This window comes from Medicago truncatula, chromosome 7, assembly GCF_003473485.1.
Source record: "Medicago truncatula cultivar Jemalong A17 chromosome 7, MtrunA17r5.0-ANR, whole genome shotgun sequence".
Lineage (NCBI taxonomy): Eukaryota > Viridiplantae > Streptophyta > Magnoliopsida > Fabales > Fabaceae > Medicago > Medicago truncatula.
This window is the reverse complement of record NC_053048.1, coordinates 19,644,299-19,668,464: the sequence shown is the minus strand read 5'-3', so window position 1 is coordinate 19,668,464 and position 24,166 is coordinate 19,644,299. Positions and strand designations below refer to the sequence as shown.

The 24,166-nt window shown below is 39.4% G+C and overlaps 1 protein-coding gene across 1 annotated transcript; it reads left to right on the top strand.

Annotated features, from left to right (window-relative positions):
- The first annotated feature begins 292 nt into the window (after nt 1–292).
- Nucleotides 293–5,417, top strand: LOC112420142 (uncharacterized). The gene is made up of 5 exons (XM_039827890.1): nt 293–601; nt 863–1,622; nt 1,713–1,888; nt 1,991–2,692; nt 5,373–5,417. The coding sequence occupies exons 1-5, from the start codon at nt 293–295 to the stop codon at nt 5,415–5,417; spliced, it is 1,992 nt and encodes a 663-aa protein (XP_039683824.1).
- The last annotated feature ends 18,749 nt before the right edge of the window (nt 5,418–24,166 follow it).

Sequence of the window (24,166 nt, the reverse complement as noted above, 5' to 3'; positions counted from 1 at the left end):
TCTAAAACCCTTCGATGACAAAAAAGAGTCATTTTTGCATCTGCATTTGTACATATCATGCATCATATGCATCATTCATCGGTCACAAAAAGCTTCCAAGTGCTCATCGCCTCCTGGTTCTTCTGCCACAGTTTGAAAGGTGGCTCGTGCCCGAAGGATTTATCAACCTACCAGAGTTCACCAGACTAGATCATACAGAAGAAGGAATAAGGTAGCCATGGAAGAAGAAAATGCTCAGCTCCGTACAGAGTTAGCTTCTCTGAGGGAAGAATTGGCTAAGGCCAATGACACCATGATTGCTCTGCTAGCCGCCCAGGAACAACCGGCCACATCCATACCGGCATCTACAGGTGTGATCCCAACTACATCTCCCAACGCTCAATTTGCTATGCCAAACGGGTTTCCTTATGGACTGTCACCATATTACTCTCCTAATACTGCAGCTGGCGTTTCTGGTACTGTCAATAATGGCCAGATTCCTGGGACGAACCCTGTCTCTATCAATACCACCTTGTCTCAGACAACGGCCACTGTCACTGAGCCCATTGTGCATGCCATATCTCAAGGTGTTAACATCAACGCGCATCGCGGAAGCATCCCCGTGATTAAAACAATGGAAGAAATGATGGAGGAACTTGCTAAAGAACTCTGTCGGGAAATCAAAGCTAATCGGGGAAGTAGCGATACTGTTAAGACTCATGATCTCTGCTTGGTACCGAAGGTGGATGTCCCTAAGAAGTTCAAGGTTCCGGATTTCGACCGATAAAATGGGCTAACTTGTCCACAGAATCACATCATCAAATATGTCCGGAAGATGGCTAACTACTCAGACAATGATTCACTCATGATCCACTGCTTTCAGGATAGTCTAATGGAAGATGCTGCAGAATGGTATACCAGCTTAAGCCGAGACGACATTCACACTTTTGATGAATTTGCTGCTGCTTTCAAAAGCCACTATGGGTTCAACACCAGACTGAAACCAAACAGGGAATTCCTCAGGTCCCTTTGCCAGAAGAAAGATGAAAGCTTCCGCGAGTATGCACAGAGATGGAGGAGGGCGGCTGCCCGTGTTACTCCTACTCTTAATGAAGAGGAGATGACTCAGACATTCCTGAAGACTCTGAAAAAGGATTATGTCGAAAGAATGATCATCGCTGCTCCAAGTGACTTCTCTGAGATGGTCACCATGGGAACTCGCTTAGAAGAGGCTGTCAGAGATGGCATTATTGTGTTTGAGGAAGGTGAATCCTCTGCAAATGCATCAAGGAAGTATGGCAATGGTCATCATAAGAAGAAAGAGACAGAAGTAGGGATGGTATCTGCCGGAACCAGTCAATCCATGGCTACTGTTGCCCCCATCAATGCTGCTCAGCTACCTCCGCCGTATCAGTACATGCAATACTCTCAGCATCCTTTCTTCCCACCATTTTATCACCAGTATCCGCCATCGCCGGGTCAACCTCAGGTACCCGTCAATGCCATTGCTCAGCAAATGCAGCAACAGCCGCTGGCTCAACAGCAGCAGCAACAAACCAGACCTACCTTTCCTCCGATACCAATGTTGTACGCCGAGCTGCTCCCGACTTTGCTTCTCAAAGGGAACTGCACAACCAGGCAGGGCAAGCCTCCACCTAACCCGTTGCCTCCCAGGTTCCGTTCTGACCTCAAGTGCGATTTCCATCAAGGTGCTCTGGGCCATGATTTTGAAGGATGTTACGCTTTGAAGTACATTGTAAAGAAGCTCATTGACCAGGGAAAGTTAACTTTTGAGAACAATGTCCCTCATGTTCTTGACAATCCTCTTCCGAATCACGCTGCTGTGAACATGATCGAGACTCATGAAGAAGTTCCTAGTCTTGACGTCCGTAATGTTGCAACTCCTCTGGTACCGCTACACATCAAGCTATGCCAAGCCTCCTTGTTTGACCATGATCATGCCAATTGCCCAGAATGCCGCCATAATCCTTGGGGTTGCTACGTTGTTCAGAATGATATCCAAAGCCTCATGAACGACAATTATCTGACTGTCAGCGACATTTGTGTGATTGTGCCAGTCTTTCATGATCCGCCTGCCAGGAGTATGCCTCCAAAAGGGAGTATCGAGCCTCTAGTGATAAGACTGCCCGGACCAGTACCTTACACTTCTACAAAGGCTATTCCTTACAAGTACAATGCCACCATGATTGAAAATGGAGTAGAGGTACCCCTGGCGTCCTCAACCGTGATAAGCAACATTGCCGAGGAGACTACAACCCTGAGGAGTGGAAAAGTCCACCCGCCGCTGTTCCCAAAGAAGACCGCTATACCTACCGCTATACCCAGTGATAAAGTGCCTCCACCAGATGTTTCCCGGCCAGGCCAGTCTATCGAGGATTCCAACTTAGATGAGATTTTGAGGTTAATCAAGAGAAGTGACTACATGATCGTGGATCAGCTGTTACAAACTCCGTCAAAGATATCCATCTTGTCTTTACTTCTGAGTTCCGCGGCTCACAGAAACACCCTCTTGAAAGTACTAGAACAAGCCTATGTGGACCACGAGGTCACTGTGGACCACTTCGGCAGCATAGTGGGGAATATCACTGCTTGCAATAATCTGTGGTTTGGCGAGAATGAGCTTCCTGAAGCAGGGAAATACCATAATCTGGCTCTACACATCTCTATGAATTGCAAATCTGACATGCTATCTGTAACACCCCGTTTCCCAAAATCAATTAAAATAATAATAATACATCAATAATCAGAGTAATCACAACGGGCATGCCACATTTCTTCATTTAAAATCTTCTAAATAGAGTGTATATAAAAATCTATTTAATCAAACGTCATTCATAAATTGTCATTAAACTCGCAGCGGATTTATTTGCAACATCAATAAGTTTCCAATAAATATTCTTGGCATAAGAGCCATTTCAACATAAAATTCAATCACCAAAGGGCTACATCAGCAATATTTCAAAATTGATACATAGGAAAGAATTCAAGCAATAAAATCCCATCCCACGTATTAGAGCCCTAGACACTGTGAGCCACCACCTACTACTCAGGATCACCTGCAAGTTACCCATAGGAAGGGCAACATTTTCAAGCAGAAGGGGTGAGATTCTCAAACAATAATAATAATATATAATAACACAAATGAATCTAACACCCTATCATCTTAATCATTCATCAATTATAGTATATCATCATTAGCAACTTCAACATCCAACAGTAATAAAAACAGTAAACAAACGACTCATGCAACAACCCGACTTCACCTCTAAGACTCATGCAGGACATGACAACTCCACTAAGACTCCTCAACAAATGCAACTATGCATGTGGTACCATAACAGAGCCGAAGCCCTCATCGTTATAGAATGGTTAAAGCATTCTTTTATCAGGACATGCGTCCTCATCGTTAACATCGTTTTGAACAACATAGTGTTCCATCGTTTTGAACGACAAAGCGTTCCAGAACCGAAGTCCTCATCGTTTTTAGGCTTATGCAACTGACTCCACTTGTGTATATCTGCATACAACTCAACGACAAATGCATATGTACTTATATGACTCACCACCTTTTTCATGCAACATGTACATTCACTTGATTCAAGTACATCAACATCTTCAAATTCATAAAAATAACCAACTAATTAACATCGTGAATTTTAAGTAGGATTTCATGTCTATACAAAGTTACACAAGCTAAGAGAAACACCTAGAAGTACTCAAAAGGGTCCCCTAGTGTACGAAGCAAGATTCAGAAAAGGCTGTCTAACACCTAGTTCGCTTAAGCGACGGCTAGTTCGCTTAAGCGACCTACTTACAGTAGGTCTGGGTTCAGTTCGCTTATGGGTCGCTCACGGCTCGCTTAAGCGAATTCTTGGCAGAATCAAACTTAATTTTCGCTTACCAGTTCGCTCACTGTTCGCTTAAGCGAACGGGTAAAATCACATTCTGGGTAGTTCACATGAATGTTCGCTTAAGCGACGGATGCTTCGCTTAAGCGACCAATCATCTGGGCAGGGTAAAAGCTACGATTTTCAGACTTCTCCTCACTCCAAAAACCCAATTTTAATCCCTTGATCACCCAAAACGTTTTCCTGAAATGTTTACGAGTCCTATACACAACCAGACATCAAGGAACGGAAAAACTAAACATCAACAACATCAATTCTATTCATTCAAGCATTCATGCAAGGCTTCCAAAATTCATTCATCATATTCTATTTTCATTCCAATTACGATCAACATCAACAACATAGATTAAGAAAACATACTAAACATCAAAGTACAACAATATAAACCTGATCCTTATACCTTTTCTTTCAAAATCATCCTTAACCCTAAATTTCCCAATTTTACCTTAAGAACAGTTCAATTGATTAATTTTTAGAAATTATATATTATGACTATTGAAAGATAATCTCACCCTTACCTTAGAATTGCAAAGACAAAAAGCACAGCAAATCAGTTCCTAAGTTCTTCTCTCTTGGTCTTCTCTCCTTGCCTTAGCTTTTCTCCTCTCCAACTTGTTTTTACGTTAAACTGTTTTTCTGACTTTCTTTCTTAACTCACCAAGACTATAACTTCTCCTTTTTCATTAAAACCTCCCTTATTACTATTAATTTCTAATTACTCCCCAACCTCCTAAATAATTCCATTATTCATATTATTCTATTTATATTAAATAAATTATATAAGTAAATACTACAAACAAACAACTCAGGATATGATTCTTGCATCTTACTTTCCAATTCCCAAGTCAAACTTTCACCAGTTGCTCCACCCCAAACAACTCTTACAAGAGGTATCTCTTTACCCCTCAAAGACTTCACCTTTCGATCATCAATCCTCAAAGGTAAGGTCTCCACCGTCAGGTTCTCTCTAACTTGCACATCGTCTCTTGGAATGACATGCGAAGGATCTGGTACATACTTCCGCAATTGCGACACATGAAATACGTCATGCAAATTCGAAAGATGAGGTGGCAAACCAACTCTATACGCCACAGTTCCAACTCTTTCTGAAATCTGGTAAGGACCAATGAACTTTTGAGTCAAATTCCTCGATTTCAATGCATGTCCCACACCCGTCATAGGAGTAACCCTCAGAAAAACATGGTCACCTTCCTGAAACTCAAGGTCCTTCCTACGCTTGTCATGATAGCTCTTTTGTCGACTCTGCGACGCTTTCATCTTCTCCCTGATCATCTTGACTTTCTCCGTAGTTTCATGAACCAATTCCGGCCCCAACACAACACTTTCTCCCGACTCGAACCAGCATAAAGGAGTCCTGCACCTCCGACCATACAAAGCTTCGAACGGTGCCATACCAATACTCGAATGGTAACTGTTGTTGTATGTAAATTCTATCAATGGTAGGTGACTATCCCAAACTCCACCCTGCTCAAGTACACATATTCTTAGTAAATCCTCTAATGATTGGATCGTCCTTTCCGACTAACCATCTGTCTGCGGATGATAAGCCGAACTAAATTTCAATTTCGAACCCAACGCATCTTGTAAACTCTTCCAAAATCTTGAAGTAAACCTTGGGTCTCTATCTGACACTATACTTGACAGAACCCCATGCAACTTAACAATATTCTGAATGTAGATCTCCGCCAACTGAGCTACTGGATAACTGATATTAATCGGAATGAAGTGCGCCGACTTCGTCAACCTGTCTACCACAACCCATATCGAATCATGCCCTCTCGGAGTATTGGGTAAACTTGTCACAAAATCCATAGAAATGCTATCCCATTTCCACTCTGGTACATCCAACGGTGTCAACAAACCTGCAGGCCTCTGATGTTCAACCTTAGACTTCTGACAAGTCAAACACGCATACACAAACCGAGCGACATCCTTCTTCAAACCAGACCACCAAAACAGTTTCTTCAAGTCATGATACATTTTTGTAGCTCCCGGATGAATACTCAAGTTGCTCTTATGACTTTCTTCCAAAATCAACTTCTTCAATTCTTCATTGTCAGGAATACAAATTCTGCCTCTAAATCTCAACACACCTTGTTCATCAACCTTGAAATCACTATTCTCTGCTTGATTACTAGCAACCATTAAATCCACAAACTTAACATCAACTTGTTGTGCTTCTCTGATACTATTCAAGAAATCACTATTGATCTTCAGCATACCCAACTGCACACTTTGAGATGACAATTCACATGAGACTTAAATCCCTAAACTGTTCGAGCAATTCAAACTCCTTTACCATTAAGGCCGACATGTGCAACGTCTTCCTACTCAACGCATCTGCAACTACATTAGCTTTACCCGGATGGTAATTCAAGCCAAAATCATAATCTTTTAATAACTCAAGCCATCTCCTCTGCCTCATGTTCAATTCTTTTTGGTCAAACAGATATTTCAAACTTTTGTGGTCACTAAACACTTCAAATCTTGAACCATACAAATAGTGTCTCCAAATCTTCAAAACAAACACCACCGCAGCCAGCTCCAAATCATGCGTAGGATAATTCTTTTCATGAACCCTCAGCTGCCTAGAAACATAAGCTACCACCTTTCCATCTTGCATCAACACACCTCCTAAACCAAACTTGGAAGCATCACAATAAACTACAAAAGGTTCTTCCGGCTTTGGCAAAATTAAAATAGGAGCAATTGTCAATCTTTGCTTCAACTCATTGAAACTACTCTCACACTGAGCATCCCATACAAAAGATTTCCCTTTACAAGTCAACTGAGGCAACGGAAGTGCCAACTTTGAAAATCCTTCTATGAATCTACGGTAATAACCAGCCAAACCCAAGAAACTTCTGATTTCAGTCACCGACTTCGGAGTTTCCCACTGAGATACTGCATCAACTTTCGAAGGATCAACCGCGATACCATCACCAGAAATAACATGGCCTAGAAAACTCACTTCACTTAACCAGAACTCGCACTTCGACAACTTGGCATACAACTTTCTCTCCTTCAAAATCTGCAACACAATCTTCAAGTGTTCTGCATGCTCCTCTTCAGTTTTAGAATAAATCAAAATATCATCTATAAATACCACCACAAATTTATCCAGAAAAGCATGGAAAATTCGGTTCATATACTCCATGAACACACCAGGCGCGTTAGTAACACCGAAAGGCATCACTTTGTATTCGTAATGACCATATCGTGTCCTAAAGGCCGTCTTCTGCATATCTTCATCCTTCACTTTAATTTGATGGTAACCCGACCTCAGGTCAATCTTACTTAAAATTTAGCACCTACCAACTGGTCCATCAAGTCATCAATCCGCGGAAGTGGATATCTATTCTTTATTGTAACTTTGTTCAACTGACGATAGTCAATGCACAACCTCATACTACCATCCTTCTTCTTCACCAATAACACAGGCGCTCCCCACGGCGAAACACTGGGTCTTACAAACTTCTTATCAAGCAAGTCCTCCAACTGTTTCTTCAACTCGGCTAATTCAGAAGCGGACATACGATACGGTGCCATCGACACTGGTTTCGTTCCCGGAAAGAGATCAATCGAGAACTCAACTTCTCTTTCTGGTGGCACATCAGGGATCTCATCTGGAAAAACTTCAGGGAATTCATTCACCACTGGTAGCCTATCAATTACAGCTTGATTCTCTAACGACAAAGATGCCATCAAAGAAAACATAAGAATTCCATCCCGTTCCAACTGCTTTAATTGTTTAGTAGTTAGAAACTCTGCTCCACTCTCCTCTTCCGCAGAAGAAAAGTGCACCGTCTTGTTAAAACAATTTATACAGACTCGGTTATACTCTAACCAATTCATCCCGAAAATAACATCCATTCCCAACAACGGTAGACACACTAAGTCGACTTCAAAATCTCTACCAAACATAGACAACGGACACCTTAAACACACAAGAGAAGTAGTTACTGAACCCTTGGCTGGAGTTTCAACAACCATTTCCCCTTTCATATCAGATACAATTAGGCCCAACTTATAAGCACATTCTAAAGCAATGAAACAATGCGTAGCACCAGTGTCTATAATAGCAATTAAAGGAGTACTATTAAAGAAACAAGTACCTCTGATAAGTCGATCCTCGTTGGTAGTTTGGGTACCAGTCAAAGCGAAAACCTTCCCTCCAGTTCTGACCTTCTTAGGTTGCGTGCACTGCGAGCTAATGTGGCCCTCATCGCCACAATTAAAACAAACGATATCTCCACGCTTGCATTCAGCCAACATATGACCCTTCTGACCGCATCTGAAACATTTCTTCTCATCTTGGGTGCAAGCATTACTCTTGTGGCCCTTCACACCACATTTGTAACAAACAACATCAACAGGAGCATTTCTCCCCTTAGGCTGCCTCTCATCATTTAATCTTTGTTTGGCTTTGTTAGTAGGAGCACTGTAGGGCTTCGGGCGACTACTCTGACCCTTATTCCTTTTCTCACTCATCACCTTATAATGAGCCTTTGTATCCTCCTCATAAATTCTACAGCTACTCACCAATTCTGAGAAAATTCTGATCTTCTGATATCCAATGGCTCTCTTGATGTCAGCTCTCAAACCATTTTCAAATTTAATACATTTGGAGAACTCAGCTGTCTCCGCAGTGTAGTGAGGATAAAACTTTGCAAGTTCCGTGAACTTGGCAGCATACTCTGTGACAGACATGTCACCCTGCTTCAACTCCAGAAATTCTATTTCTTTCTTCCCTTGGACATCTTCCGGAAAGTATCTATTCAGGAATTCCCTCCTGAATACAGTCCATGTCACCACCGCTCCGTCTTGTTCCAACATAGGTAAAAGGCCTACCCACCAATCATCTGCCTCCTAAGCCAGCATGTGTGTCCCGAACCGCACTTTTTGCACCTCAGAGCACTGCATGACTCTGAAGATCCTCTCTACTTCCTTCAGCCATGTCTGGGCTCCATCGGGGTCATACCTTCCCTTGAATGTTGTTGGATGGTTTCTCAGGAAAGTCTCCAGCATTCTCACTTCACCGTTAGCAGCAGCTGGTTGCTGTCCTACAGCTTGAGCAACAGCCTCAAGTGCAGCAGCGATAGCAGCATCGTTACGACCGGCCATCTCAAGGTTCTACATAAGAAATAGCAATCAGAAAACAACAAAGACAACTTTAGAGTTAACACTCTATCCTAGGTGGCTCAACACGACTCTACTACACGGTCGGACGGACCAACCTGCTCTGATACCAATTGTAACACCCCGTTTCCCAAAATCAATTAAAATAATAATAATACATCAATAATCAGAGTAATCACAACGGGCATGCCACATTTCTTCATTTAAAATCTTCTAAATAGAGTGTATATAAAAATCTATTTAATCAAACGTCATTCATAAATTGTCATTAAACTCGCAGCGGATTTATTTGCAACATCAATAAGTCTCCAATAAATATTCTTGGCATAAGAGCCATTTCAACATAAAATTCAATCACCAAAGGGCTACATCAGCAATATTTCAAAATTGATACATAGGAAAGAATTCAAGCAATAAAATCCCATCCCACGTATTAGAGCCCTAGACACTGTGAGCCACCACCTACTACTCAGGATCACCTGCAAGTTACCCATAGGAAGGGCAACATTTTCAAGCAGAAGGGGTGAGATTTTCAAACAATAATAATAATATATAATAACACAAATGAATCTAACACCCTATCATCTTAATCATTCATCAATTATAGTATAGCATCATTAGCAACTTCAACATCCAACAGTAATAAAAACAGTAAACAAACGACTCATGCAACAACCCGACTTCACCTCTAAGACTCATGCAGGACATGACAACTCCACTAAGACTCCTCAACAAATGCAACTATGCATGTGGTACCATAACAGAGCCGAAGCCCTCATCGTTATAGAATGGTTAAAGCATTCTTTTATCAGGACATGAGTCCTCATCGTTAACATCGTTTTGAACAACATAGTGTTCCATCGTTTTGAACGACAAAGCGTTCCAGAACCGAAGTCCTCATCGTTTTTATGCTTATGCAACTGACTCCACTTGTGTATATCTGCATACAACTCAACGACAAATGCATATGTACTTATATGACTCACCACCTTTTTCATGCAACATGTACATTCACTTGATTCAAGTACATCAACATCTTCAAATTCATAAAAATAACCAACTAATTAACATCGTGAATTTTAAGTAGGATTTCATGTCTATACAAAGTTACACAAGCTAAGAGAAACACCTAGAAGTACTCAAAAGGGTCCCCTAGTGTACGAAGCAAGATTCAGAAAAGGCTGTCTAACACCCAGTTCGCTTAACCGACGGCTAGTTCGCTTAAGCGACCAGCTTACAGTAGGTCTAGGTTCAGTTCGCTTATGGGTCGCTCACGGCTCGCTTAAGCGAATTCTTGGCAGAATCAAACTTAATTTTCGCTTACCAGTTCGCTCACTGTTCGCTTAAGCGAACGGGTAAAATCACATTCTGGGTAGTTCACGTGAATGTTCGCTTAAGCGACGGATGCTTCGCTTAAGCGACCAATCATCTGGGCAGGGTAAAAGCTACGATTTTCAGACTTCTCCTCACTCCAAAAACCCAATTTTAATCCCCTGATCACCCAAAACGTTTTCCTGAAATGTTTACGAGTCCTATACACAACCAGACATCAAGGAACGGAAAAACTAAACATCAACAACATCAATTCTATTCATTCAAGCATTCATGCAAGGCTTCCAAAATTCATTCATCATATTCTATTTTCATTCCAATTACGATCAGCATCAACAACATAGATTAAGAAAACATACTAAACATCAAAGTACAACAATATAAACCTGATCCTTATACCTTTTCTTTCAAAATCATCCTTAACCCTAAATTTCCCAATTTTACCTTAAGAACAGTTCAATTGATTAATTTTCAGAAATTATATATTATGACTATTGAAAGATAATCTCACCCTTACCTTAGAATTGCAAAGACAAAAAGCACAGCAAATCAGTTCCTAAGTTCTTCTCTCTTGGTCTTCTCTCCTTGCCTTAGCTTTTCTCCTCTCCAACTTGTTTTTACGTTAAACTGTTTTTCTGACTTTCTTTCTTAACTCACCAAAACTATAACTTCTCCTTTTTCATTAAAACTTCCCTTATTACTATTAATTTCTAATTACTCCCTAACCTCCTAAATAATTCCATTATTCATATTATTCTATTTATATTAAATAAATTATATAAATAAATACTACACACCACATATATCACATTTTTGAAAATAGCAAATGAAATAAACCGGTGCTCCCCTCCTTGTATAGGCCAGTGAACCGGACCGGTCCAAGACCGGTCCATTTCCCTTCAATCCTGGCCGTTTGATCTAGGGTTTGATCCCCTGGATCAATCCTGTGATTCCTGTGCGTCCGGACCCCTTAGGTTTGGGCTTGGGCCTGTTCCCTTTGGTTTAGCTGCGTTTTTGCTGTTTTCTTGCTATTCACACCTTGTTTTCTTGCTGTTTGAACCACTGTTCGTTCTAATTTTCTCGTAAAAATTCCTAAAAAAGTTTCTATGTGTTTCTTGATACATTTTTGACTTTTTTGTGATGTTTTACATGTTATAAAATTGATAAAAAATATATGTGTTGCTTTCTTGATTACTTTTTCTCTTTAGTTGAATTTCATGCAATTTCTTGTTTTTCCGTTCGTGATATCTTGATCTATGGTATGAATGTCCAATGTGCAATTTCATGATGAGAATGTCGCTGTTTGTGTGTGTGTTTCGCTGTTTTCGACATGATTTGTTAATTTCTTGCCTTGCAACTATTGCATTTCTCTTTGTATTGTGGTTATCGTCGTTATTTTACCGTTTATCCTATATTCCTTTGTTTGCTCTCCTTGCCATATTTTCATCCCTTATTTTACTAACCATTTTTGTTCTATGTCTCATCCATTTTATAGCATTTCATCATTTCATTCCTATTCATTCTTATGTTAAGTGGACATGTAATAGTTCTAGGTAGTTTCATTTCCTTTTAATTTCTTGCAAGACCATAGCATGTAAACTAGGGCAAAGTGTAAAGGACATTGGACTCTCTATAATGATGTACACCGACACAAGCACCGACACGCACACACGTTGTATGTTTACCGCTTAGATGTATGTTTAGGAAACGCAATACTTAGAAAAAATATTATTTTCCCGGAAATAACTCCATAACTCAAACTTTTTTTCTCTGATAAACCTTGGAGTCAGCACTCCATTGTATTTTCCTTTATTTTCTTAATCAAAACTTCAATGAATCTTAATTTCTACTTAGACACTCTTTCTTTAATAATTGAACCAACCATTCACTATTGTCTCGTCTCATGCCTTTACGGCCTCCTTCTCTTCTTCAAAACCATTTGCAAAACTTAAAATCAATCAAACACACAAATACAATTTTTTGAGAGAGAACTACATGGAATTTTGATCCCTTAAAAGGGTATGTAGGCAAGAGGTCAAAACCTCTCCAAGTCCAATAAAATAAAATCTCAAACATTTTCCTCCCTCCGTTCTTAAACTAAATAAATTTTCTTTTCCATAAATAAGCATAAAAATAAAGCGTAGTCATAAACTTAGGAAAACGGTTCCTATAGAATACTATAGTCGTTCCGGATGCTTAACACCTTCCCGTAACGAAAACGACCCCCGAACTTAGAGTTTCAAAGGGTTTTCTCAATTTTCCCCTTCCCAAGAAAAAATAGAGAATATCAAAGATTGAAAGGTTCAAGCCTAATTAATGACTTGACACCCCAAAATCCAGATAACAACCAACAACACATAATAATATCAATTTCAATTCAACAACATCTTGAACATTCAAATAATTCTTAAGTAATGCATAAAACATTATATCACATTATAATCACTTAGCATTTCACAATAGCTTCACAGTTCTCAGTTAACATTTTAAATAGGTCTCATTAGTACCTAAGGTTCCTCTCCTAATCAATCCAAGCAACTCAGGTCTCGAAATCCTCAAATGTACTCAGTTCTGGAAGTGCTCGCGAGGCGAGAGCATCTGCTCGCCATGGCAAGTACAAGCCAGATTCCCAACTAAGGTCGTTCCAGGTTCAATCTTGTTCTAAATCATTCTCTAATCTTTAGTAGACACCTAAAGGTACTCAAAGGCATCTAAGGTTCAACTCAAAAGTCAAAATCACGAAATCTTGCATGCTCTCTGGTCAAGCTCGCGAGGCGAGTTCAACTGCTCGCTATGGCGAGCTGCAACGTGCAACTCGCGAGGCGGGTAAGGTTGCTCGTGTGGCGAGCGATGAAGTTCATCACTCGCCGTGGCGAGGATCATAGCTCGGGAGGCGAGCGATGAATGTCGCTACGGGCAGAAGTGCAGTTTTTCACAAAAATCACTGATTCTCATGGTTTTAAGCCTAATCTTGATTCCAGAATTCATCACAATCATTATCTAAGGTCTAGGGACAATCTCTACATCATTCTAACAACTTTTCACCGTTTAATCATCAATTCTCTCAATTTGACCTAATTTCCGATTCTTCTTAATCTCATCCTAATTCATGTTAAATGTAACTGTTGATTCATAAACTTAATAAAATTGCAAAGTTAGTCTCACCCTTACCTTAAAGAATGAAAATCGCAGCCTCTAGGTCTTCTCCCTCTTCTCTTGGCTTTTTTTCTCCCTTTTCTCCAAAAACAGTCGTACGTTATGTTTTTTCTAAACTAGGTTTCTGCTATTTATATAAATCCTTAACCTACTTATATTTCTCTTATATCCAAATATTAATATTCTATATATATATATATATATATATATATATATATATATAATATAAAATATTTCTATAACAAATAACATTTATTTCTATAACAAATCACATTTATTTCTGCAACAAATCATATATATTTCTATAACAAATCACATTTATATTTCTACACCAAATAACATTTATATTTCTAAATCAAATAGCATATATATTATATTAATAAATACCAACATATATCATAACAAAATATCACTCATCAAAATAAATCATATAAATCACACAAATCATATAAGTATATTCTAAACTCATTAAAATAATCAAATAATTAGAGAGGGCGTCACATAAGTCATATATACATATATGCATTGTAGAGTTGTATGTAGATATACACAAGTGTAGTCAGTTGCATAAGCATATAAAGCGGGAGGGCTCTTGCCCTGGAACGCCTTGTCGTTCAAAGCGGGAGGACTCATGTCCTGGAACACCTTGTTGTTCAAAGCGGTGAGGGCTTATGCCCTGATGAATGCTTTAACCATTCAATATCCGGTGAGGGCTTCTGCCCTGTATATTAGTACCACATGCATAGTCGCATTTTGTTGAGGAGTCTTAGAGGTGTCGTCATGTCATTGCATGAGTCGTCATTGTCGTTGGCTGAATTGCCTTATTATTGATGATGTTGTTGATTATGAGATATATATGTATAATGGATAATCATTGATATTTTAGGGTGTTAGATTCAATTGATGTTATTATATATTATTATTATTGTTTGTGAATCTCACCCCTTCTGCTTGAAAATGTTGCCCTTCCTATGGGTAACTTGCAGGTGATTCTGAGTAGTAGGTGGTGGCTCAAGTGTCTAGGGCTCTGATATGTATGGGATGGGATTACTTTATTTATTTTTTCATTCCTTATGTATCACATTTTTCGATTATGGTGATGTAGCCCTTTTTGTTGATTGTTGAATTAATTGATGAGGCTTTTATGCTAAGATTTTTTTATGGAGGATTAAACGGTTGATGTTGTTGTTGTTTAATGTTGAAAATATTCCGCTGCAAAGTTTTGATGAAACTGTTTAAGTTGTTGTTTATTAAATAGTTTTATAATCTATTTAAGAAATTTTGAAAAGTAGCGTGACATGCCCGTTTGGGCTATACTCTAATGTATTTATTTAATATTTAATTGCTTTGGGATAACGGGGTGTTACCGTAGACGCTGTGCAGGATTAGTTGCTCCGGTGAGTTGATTGATGCTTGGTTGGATATCGAGAGCTATCTCCAGTATCGGTTTAGTAGGGTCTAAGATAGACTCTGATCTAGGCGTCGGTTTAGTAGGGTTAAGGGGATATGTCTGTAACCGAGTATGCAGCTAAGTTTGTAGAGCTTGCAAAGTTTTATCCTCATTATACTGCGGAGACAGCTGAGTTCTCCAAATGCACCAAGTTTGAGAATGGCCTGAGAGCTGATATCAAGAGGGCTATTGGTTATCAGAAGATAAGAAACTTTTCTGAGTTGGTAAGCAGCTGTAGGATCTATGAAGAAGATACGAAAGCTCATTACAAGGTGATGAGTGAGCGTAGAGGCAAGGGACAGCAGAGTGGTCCGAAGCCGTATAGTGCCCCTGCTGACAAGGGTAAGCATAGATGGAATGATGAGAGGAGGCCCAAGAGGAGAGATGCTCCTACTGATATTGTTTGTTTCAAGTGTGGTGAAAAAGACCACAAGAGTAATGTTTGTGACCGAGATGAGAAGAAGTGTTTCAGGTGTGGTCAGAAAGGACACACCTTAGCTGATTGTAAGCGTGGGGATATTGTTTGCTACAACTGCAATGAGGAAGGTCATATCAGTTCGTAGTGTACCCAGCCTAAGAAGGTTAGGACAGGTGGCAAGGTGTTTGCTTTGACTGGTACGCAAACAGTGAATGAGGACCGACTTATTAGAGGTACTTGTTTCTTTAATAGTACTCCTTTAATTGCTATTATAGATACTGGTGCTACTCATTGTTTCATTGCTGTTGATTGTGCATATAAGTTGGGGCTAGTTGTATCTGATATGAAAGGAGAAATTGTTGTTGAAACTCCAGCTAAGGGTTCAGTAACTACTTCTCTTGTTTGTCTAAGTTGTCCGTTGTCTATGTTTGGTAGAGACTTTGAAGTCGATCTTGTTTGCTTACCGTTGACGGGTATGGATGTAATTTTTGGGATGAAATGGTTAGAGTATAACCAAGTTCATATCAATTGCTTTAGTAAGACGGTGCATTTTTCTTCTGCGGAAGAAGAGAGTGAAGCTGAGTTCCTAACTACTAAACAGTTCAAGTAGTTAGAACGTGATGGAATTCTAATGTTTTCTTTGATGGCATACCTGTCATTGGAGAATCAAGCTGTGATTGACAGATTGCCGGTTGTGAATGAATTTCCAGAAGTTTTTCCTGATGAGATTCCAGATGTGCCACCAGAAAGGGAGGTTGAATTTTCAATTGACCTTGTTCCAGGAACGAAGCCGATATCGATGGCACCTTACCGTATGTCAGCGTCCGAGTTAGCTGAGTTGAAGAAACAGTTGGAGGACTTGCTTGATAAGAAATTGTAAGACCAAGTGTTTCACCTTGGGGAGCGCCGGTGTTGTTGGTTAAGAAGAAGGATGGTAGCATGAGGTTATGTATTGATTACCGTTAGTTGAATAAAGTGACGATAAAGATTAGGTATCCACTTCTGAGGATCGATGGTTTAATGGATCAGTTAGTGGGTGCTCGTGTATTCAGCAAAATTGATTTGAGGTCAGGTTACCATCAGATTAAGGTGAAGGATGAGGATATGCAGAAGACGGCCTTTAGGACACGTTATGGTCACTATGAATATAAGGTGATGCCTTTCGGCGTTACTAATGCGCCTGGTGTGTTTATGGAGTATATGAACAAAATTTTCCATGCTTATCTGGATAAATTTGTGGTTGTGTTTATTGATGACATCTTGATTTATTCTAAGACTGAAGAAGAGCATGCAGAACATCTGAAGATTGTATTGCAAGTGTTGAAAGAAAAGAAGTTGTATGCCAAGTTGTCAAAATGTGAGTTCTGGTTAAGTCAAGTAAGTTTTCTTGGCCATATCATTTATGGTAGTGGTATTGCAGTTGATCCATCAAAAGTTGATGCAGTATCACAATGGGAGACTCCGAAGTCAATGAATGAGATTAGAAGTTTCTTGGGTTTGGCTGGTTATTACCGCAGGTTCATAGAAGGATTTTCGAAGTTAGCACTTCCGTTGACTCAGTTGACCCGTAAGGGTAAGTCTTTTGTGTGGGATGCTCAATGTGAAAATAGTTTCAATGAATTGAAGCGAAGGTTGACGACTACTCCTATTTTGATTTTACCGAAGCCGGAAGAACCTTTTGTTGTTTATTGTGATGCGTCCAAGTTGGGCTTAGGTGGTGTTTTGATCCAAGATGGTAAGGTAGTAGTCTATGCTTCTAGGCAGTTGAGAATTCATGAAAAGAATTATCGTACACATGATTTGGAATTGGCTGCGGTGGTTTTTGTTTTGAAAATTTGGAGACATTATTTGTACGGTTCCAGATTTGAAGTGTTTAGTGATCACAAAAGTCTGAGATATTTGTTTGATCAAAAAGAATTGAATATGAGCTAGAGAAGATGGCTTGAGTTGCTAAAGGATTATGATTTTGGTTTGAATTACCATCCGGGTAAAGCTAATGTGGTTGCAGATGCTTTGAGCAGGAAGACGTTGCACATGTCTGCTATGATGGTAAAGGAGTTTGAGTTGCTAGAGCAGTTTAGAGACTTGAGTCTTGTCTGTGAGTTATCACCTCAGAGTGTACAGTTGGGTATGCTGAAGATTAATAGTGATTTCTTGAGTAGTATCAGAGAAGCACATCAGGTTGATGTCAAGTTTGTTGATTTAATGGTTGCTAGTAATCAAACTGAAGATGGTGATTTCAAGGTTGATGATGAAGGTGTGTTGAGGTTCAGAGGAAGAATTTGTATTCCTGATAATGATGAGTTGAAAAAGTTGATTCTGGAAGAAAGTCACAAAAGTAGCTTAAGTATTCATCCGGGAGCTACAGAAATTGTTTTGGTGGTCTGGGTTGAAACGTGATGTTGCTCAATTTGTTTATGCATGTTAGACTTGTCAGAAGTCTAAGGTTGAGCATCAGAAGCCTACAGGGTTGTTGACCCCGTTAGATGTGCCAGAGTGGAAGTGGGACAACATTTCCATGGATTTTGTGACGAGTTTACCGAATACTCCGAGAGGCCCTGATGCCATTTGGGTTGTTGTCGATAGGTTGACTAAGTCGGCACACTTTATTCCGATCAATATTAGTTATCCGGTAGCTCAGTTGGGGGAGATTTATATTCATAATATTGTGAAGTTGCATGGAGTTCCATCGAGTATTGTGTCGGATAGAGACCCGAGGTTCACTTCTAGATTTTGGAAGAGTTTGCAAGATGCATTGGGTTCAAAGTTGAGGTTGAGTTCGGCTTATCATCCGCAGACAAATGGTCAGTCAGAGAGAACGATTCAATCATTAGAGGATTTGCTGAGAGTGTGTGTACTTGAGCAAGGTGGAGCTTGGGATAGTCACCTACCGTTGATAGAGTTCACGTACAACAACAGTTACCATTCGAGTATTGGTATGACACCGTTCGAAGCTTTGTATGGTCGGAGGTGCAGGACTCCTTTGTGTTGGTTTGAGTCGGGAGAAAGTGTTGTGTTGGGACCGGATTTAGTTCATCAGACTACGGAGAAAGTCAAGATGATAAGAGAAAAGATGAAAGCGTCGCAGAGTCGACAGAAGAGTTACCATGAAAAGCGTAGGAAGGCCCTTGAGTTTCAAGAGGGAGATCATGTGTTTCTGAGGGTTACTCCTATAACGGGTGTAGGACGTGCATTGAAGTCTAAGAAGTTGACTCCTAAGTTTATTGGTCCGTATCAGATATCTGAGAGGGTTGGAACAGTGGCATACAGAGTGGGTTTGCCACCACATCTTTCGAATTTGCATGATGTGTTTCATGTGTCGCAACTTCGGAAGTATGTAACAGATCCTTCGCATGTTATTCCGAGAGATGTGCAGGTTAGAGACAACTTTACAGTTGAGACCTTACCATTGAGAATCGAAGACCGTGAGGTGAAGAAGTTGAGAGGCAAGGATATACCTCTAGTGAAGGTTGTTTGGGGTGGAGTAACCGGTGAAAGTTTGACTCGGGAGCTGGAGAGTAAGATGCGGGAGTCTTATCCTGAGTTGTTTGCTTGAGGTAATATTTTGAGGACGAAATTCTCTAAGTTGGGGAGAGTTGTAACGCTCTAGTCGTTATTTTATTTATTTATGATTTATTTAGAGTCTTTAATATGATTTTGAATAATTATTGTTGATATGTGGTGTGTATTATTAATTATATGGTTTATTTTAAAATTAATTAGAATAAGCGGAATTATTATTATTTTGGAGGTTGGGGATTTAATTAGAAATTAATAGAAATAAAGGGGAGTTATGTATTGGGAGTTAGGAAAAGAAATAGTCAGAAAGCAGTTTTACGTGCAAACAGACAAGTTTTGGGAGAAAAAGGGAGAAGAGCCAAGTAGAGTGAACCAGATTTTTGTGAAATTGTTCATCTGAATTAAGGTAAGGGTGAGGTTTACTTCAGTAGTATAGATATTAATTCTGATTTTGGTTTAATAGGTTTATGGTAGGAATTGGGAATTTGGGTCTAGGTTTGATTCTTTGATTTTTGGGTGAATTGAGTGTAGGAACCATTGTGTTGGTGTTAGAAATAGGTTCTGAGTGCATACAACATTTCATTTCATATCTGTAAACTGATTTGGGGAGTGAAATTGAGAAAATTGGGATTTTGGGGAAAAACATGCATTCTGCTCGTACTGATATTCATCGCTCGCCCCGGTGAGTAGCTTGTCTCACCTCGCGAGTGAGCAACTTCACGGCTCGCCTCGCGAGCAGAACCACTCGCCATGGCGAGTTAGAGCGTGAGAGATCATGATTTTTAGATTGTTGTTATAAGGTGTAAGATGGTTAGTTTTGAGTGCCTGAACGATTTTGGAGAGGACTGGGACAAATTTTAGATTAAAAAGATGAATAGGGAGCTTAAAAATGAAGATTTAGTGAGAAAAATGTCAAAACTCCCGAGAGCACCTTTTTTCTCGTTCGCCTCGTACTCGCCACGGCGAGTAACCTATTCCTTGAGTTTACCATAGCGAGTAGATGTACTCGCGAGGCGAGTTGCCCAGTATCTGAGCTATTTGTTCTTTAATTGAATAATGATGAATGAACTTTATGTATGAGCACGATTGTGATCAATTATGTATTTTTCTGGAATTATTGGATTAACTATGATGATCTGTTGATGACTGTGATGTATGTTTACATTTAATTAAATCATACATATTGATTAAATTCTGGGGTTGTAAGTCATATTATATATATGCATTGTTGAGTTGTATGTAGATATACACAAGTGGAGTCCATTGCATAACATATAAAGCGGGAGGGCTCATGCCCTAGAACGCCTTGTCGTTCAGAGCGGGAGGGCTCATGCCCTGGAACACCTTGTTGTTCAAATTGGTGAGGGCTTATGCCCTGATGAATGCTTTAACCATTCAAAATTCGGTGAGGGCTTCTGCCCTGTAAATTGGCACCACATGCTTGTGCATTGTCGCATTGTCGTGGAGTCTTAGCGGTGTTGTCGAGTAGTTGCATGAGTCGTTGTTGTTGGTTGTAATTACCATTATTGTTGATGTTGTTAATTATGAAATATATATATATATATATATATATATATTGAATAATTATTGTTATGTTAGGGTGTTAGATTCACTTGATGAATTTTATATCTATTATTATTGTTGTGAATCTCACCCCTTCTGCTTGGAAATGTTGCCCTTCCTATGGGTAACTTGCAGGTGATCCTGAGTAGTAGGCGGTGGCTCAAGTGTCTAGGGCTCTGATACGTATGGGATGGGATTACTTGTTTATTTTCATTCCTTATGTATCAAATTTTGGAAACATGTTGTGGAGCCTTTAATTGTTATTTGAAACAATTAATGATGAATATTTATGTTGGGGCCTTTGTGCCAGGATTTATTATTGGATGTTGATGTTTAATGTTTGAAGAATATTCCGCTGCAAATTACTGTTGTTTTATGAAGGATGTTTATTAAATAGTTTTATATTCTATTTAAGAAATTTTGAAACGTAGTATGACATGCCCATTTGGTATTAAACTCTGATTTATTATTTATTATTTAATTGCTTTGGGATAATGGGGTGTTACAGAAAGCAAGAATTGCTAAAGAGTATGAACCTTATGGTTTATACATTGGAAGAAGATCCATTATAAGCCTTAAAGAAGCTATATACTCATTGGATGCTGAATTATGGAAAAAAGAAATAAACGATGAAATGGATTTTCTAAAGTTTAACAAAACATGACATTGGTTGACTTATCTCATAGTTGCAAAACCAATCGGTTGTATTTGGATTTTGGAAAAGGAAACTAAAACCTGATGGGACGGTTGTGTTTACACTGATTTTTGGTAAACAATCGCTGGTTTCAATGATGTTTACTTGCAAGATCAACTAGTAAATCTTAGGAGCATATTGTGCTTTTATGATTTGAATGTAAACGTAATACTTGTTCGTAAAGTATTATCAGTAAAGTAAAAGACAAGAGCAAATTGTAAAGAGTTGAATCCAACCCGTGTTGAATCCAATCGAAATTCTGTAAAGAATGACAATAGAAGAAAATACTTCGAAAAAAGGATTAAATTGCAAAGATGTTTTAAACAACTATATTGAATTTGTAAAGACTTAATGAAAATTGGTGCACAGATTCATACTTTGCAACTTGTGACTCGTTTGTCGCTTCCATACGGACAATATTGAGTGTAAGTTTTTAGTATGATTGAATTGTGACCCGTTTTTCCTAAGAAAAACTACTATTTATACAGATAATCCTATAACTACCTAATCATATCTATTCAATTCAAAATCGAAACTAGTCGTTTGCCAACCGCTTGATCCTATCCGCAAAATCTGAAGGTGCTTCGATAACTTCCTTTAATCATCGAACTGAAACAACTTCTTCGCTTCCTGCTGAAGGCATATATATATATATTTTCGATGGATTTCCTTCACAATGCTAAGTCGCACTTTTTGGGTCAAACCCTTGACTGCATTAAATGATAATATTTTCACAAATATCGGCTAACAAATTGCCCCCTAGAAACGTTATGTTTGAAATCTTCCTTCGATCAAGAGAAACTTGACGTTTCTAAAAATTTCGATAAAGTGTGACTCTTATGCGTGACATCACTCTTTTGACAAGGGGATATTTCAAAAGTTTTGAACCGTCTCCATTAGCGCTTAGTGGGCCATGTTTGTTCTTGGGAACTATCAAAAACAACTGTTCCATGCGATGATTTACACCTGTCCCACATCAAAGGTTATATATACGACTTTGGGCCATACTTTTACTCTCACTTTGCCTCCTTTTAGTATTTTTACTCTTTTCACCATCTCCTTCTTCTACCTTACATTTCAACACTGTTCACCGTTCATTGAACCAAAAATTCAAACTCCATGACGCGCGCTGAAGGTTCTTCCTCTCAATCAACGAAACAACATGAACCCAATGTCAATCTTCCCATAAACCCTCAGTTTATTGAAGAACTGGATATCAAAGAAGCTGAAGACAAAATCTGGAAATCCCAGGTAATCATCTCATGCCCAAACTCATCGCATGCATACCTAGGGCCTTTGCCGGATGACTCCGATGATCAGGATAAACTACGCACTGTTTTTCCTTGTAGCGAGGAACAATTGCCTCTCATTTTCTCAAAAGGTCCATATGACCTAAGTTTCTTGAAATCCAAATTTAGAACCGAACCCAAGATAGAAAACAATGAGAAATACCTTGATTGGCTGGATAGAGTGGAAAAAACCAAAGGTTCCTTTTGGAAGGAAATGGGGATTTTTGATCTCATTCAGCTATCCCATCAGGGACATAAGTACCATAATGAGATGATAATTGTTGCTCTCCATTTCTGGAACCCTTCAACAAATAGCCTACATTTAAAATGCGGAATGCTGACTCCCACTTTGTTAGACGTTGCTGGTCTAGTTGGCCTGAAACCTATAGGCCAAACTTTCGATCCTGACACCAATTCATCGGAGATATCTTTCGATTTCTTGAGGCCTGCTTATGGTAATTTCATCATAGATCATCACAACACTTCTAGTACCATAGTGTCTGATCAGGAGCATATTGCTTTCCTAACTTATTGGCTGTCTATGTATATTTTCTGCTCAAGATCGATTCAGATTCCTAAGAAATTTACAACCTTAGCAATCCAATTGCATGAAGGGAGGGATATCTGCCTGAGTAAGCTCATATTAGGATCTTTATATGAGAGTTTGAACCATGCAGTATCCAGCATAAAAGATTTCCAACCTGGTAGTAGCGTCGTCATTCCTGGCCCTATCTGGTTGTTTCAATTGTGGCTTCTGGCCACTTTCAAAACAAAGTTAGCAGTTCACCTGCCCCCTGCTCTTTCGAAAGCTTATGATGATAGGTCAATCGAAGGTCTAGGTTTGGCTATGCTTCGGTACGGAAATAGGAGTTCTCCGGATTTGTTTGCAGTGGCTTACAACGCCTTCTTAAGCTGCACATCCTTCACATCTTCGATGGCTCCCTTCACTACTAGATCTCATGGGCCTTCATGGTTTACAGCAGGATTCCCAACTGATTCTAGTGAAGAAGAAGTAGATATCAATGCCATCTGGGAAGCTTACCTTACCCCCACCTTTTTTTCCAATCGAGTGATTGCTGGAACCCCACACGGCGTGTACGGATATCAACCTAACCACGTGGCTAGGCAATTTGGCTTAGTTCAAATCAAGCCAAGTTCATTGTACAAGTGTTTAGATGATTTGAGGCAACCTCTCATAGAGCATGTCTGGAGGTCTACACTACGTCGGGCTCAACAGCAAAAGCTTATTTTCGAACCCAAACCATATGATTCATCTTTTGCATGCACAGAAACATTTCATCGATGGTGGCAGTGCTATTTTAAGCATCAAACCGATCGTATGAATCCTGATACTCTGCTTCCTGAATTGATTCTTGCTTTTCATACTGTGCAGAGGCAATCGAAGAAAAATAGAGGTACGCATATTCGAGAAATTCAAGCTTTTCAAAACTTCTTTCAAACTGTGTATGATCCTCTTCATGACAAAATTCCCTCAATGTCTTTTCCTCCTTTTACCCCTAGTAAATATCTTTTCGCACTTTATTTTAAAACGAGATTTCCCGTTTTGCCAACTAGTTCGTTGGCCTTGGCCTTTCGGCCACCCTATCCCAAATGGTTATTTTGTGATAGTCTAATGGGGATGAAACAAAAATTTATAAAGAGGGAAAAAGACAGGGT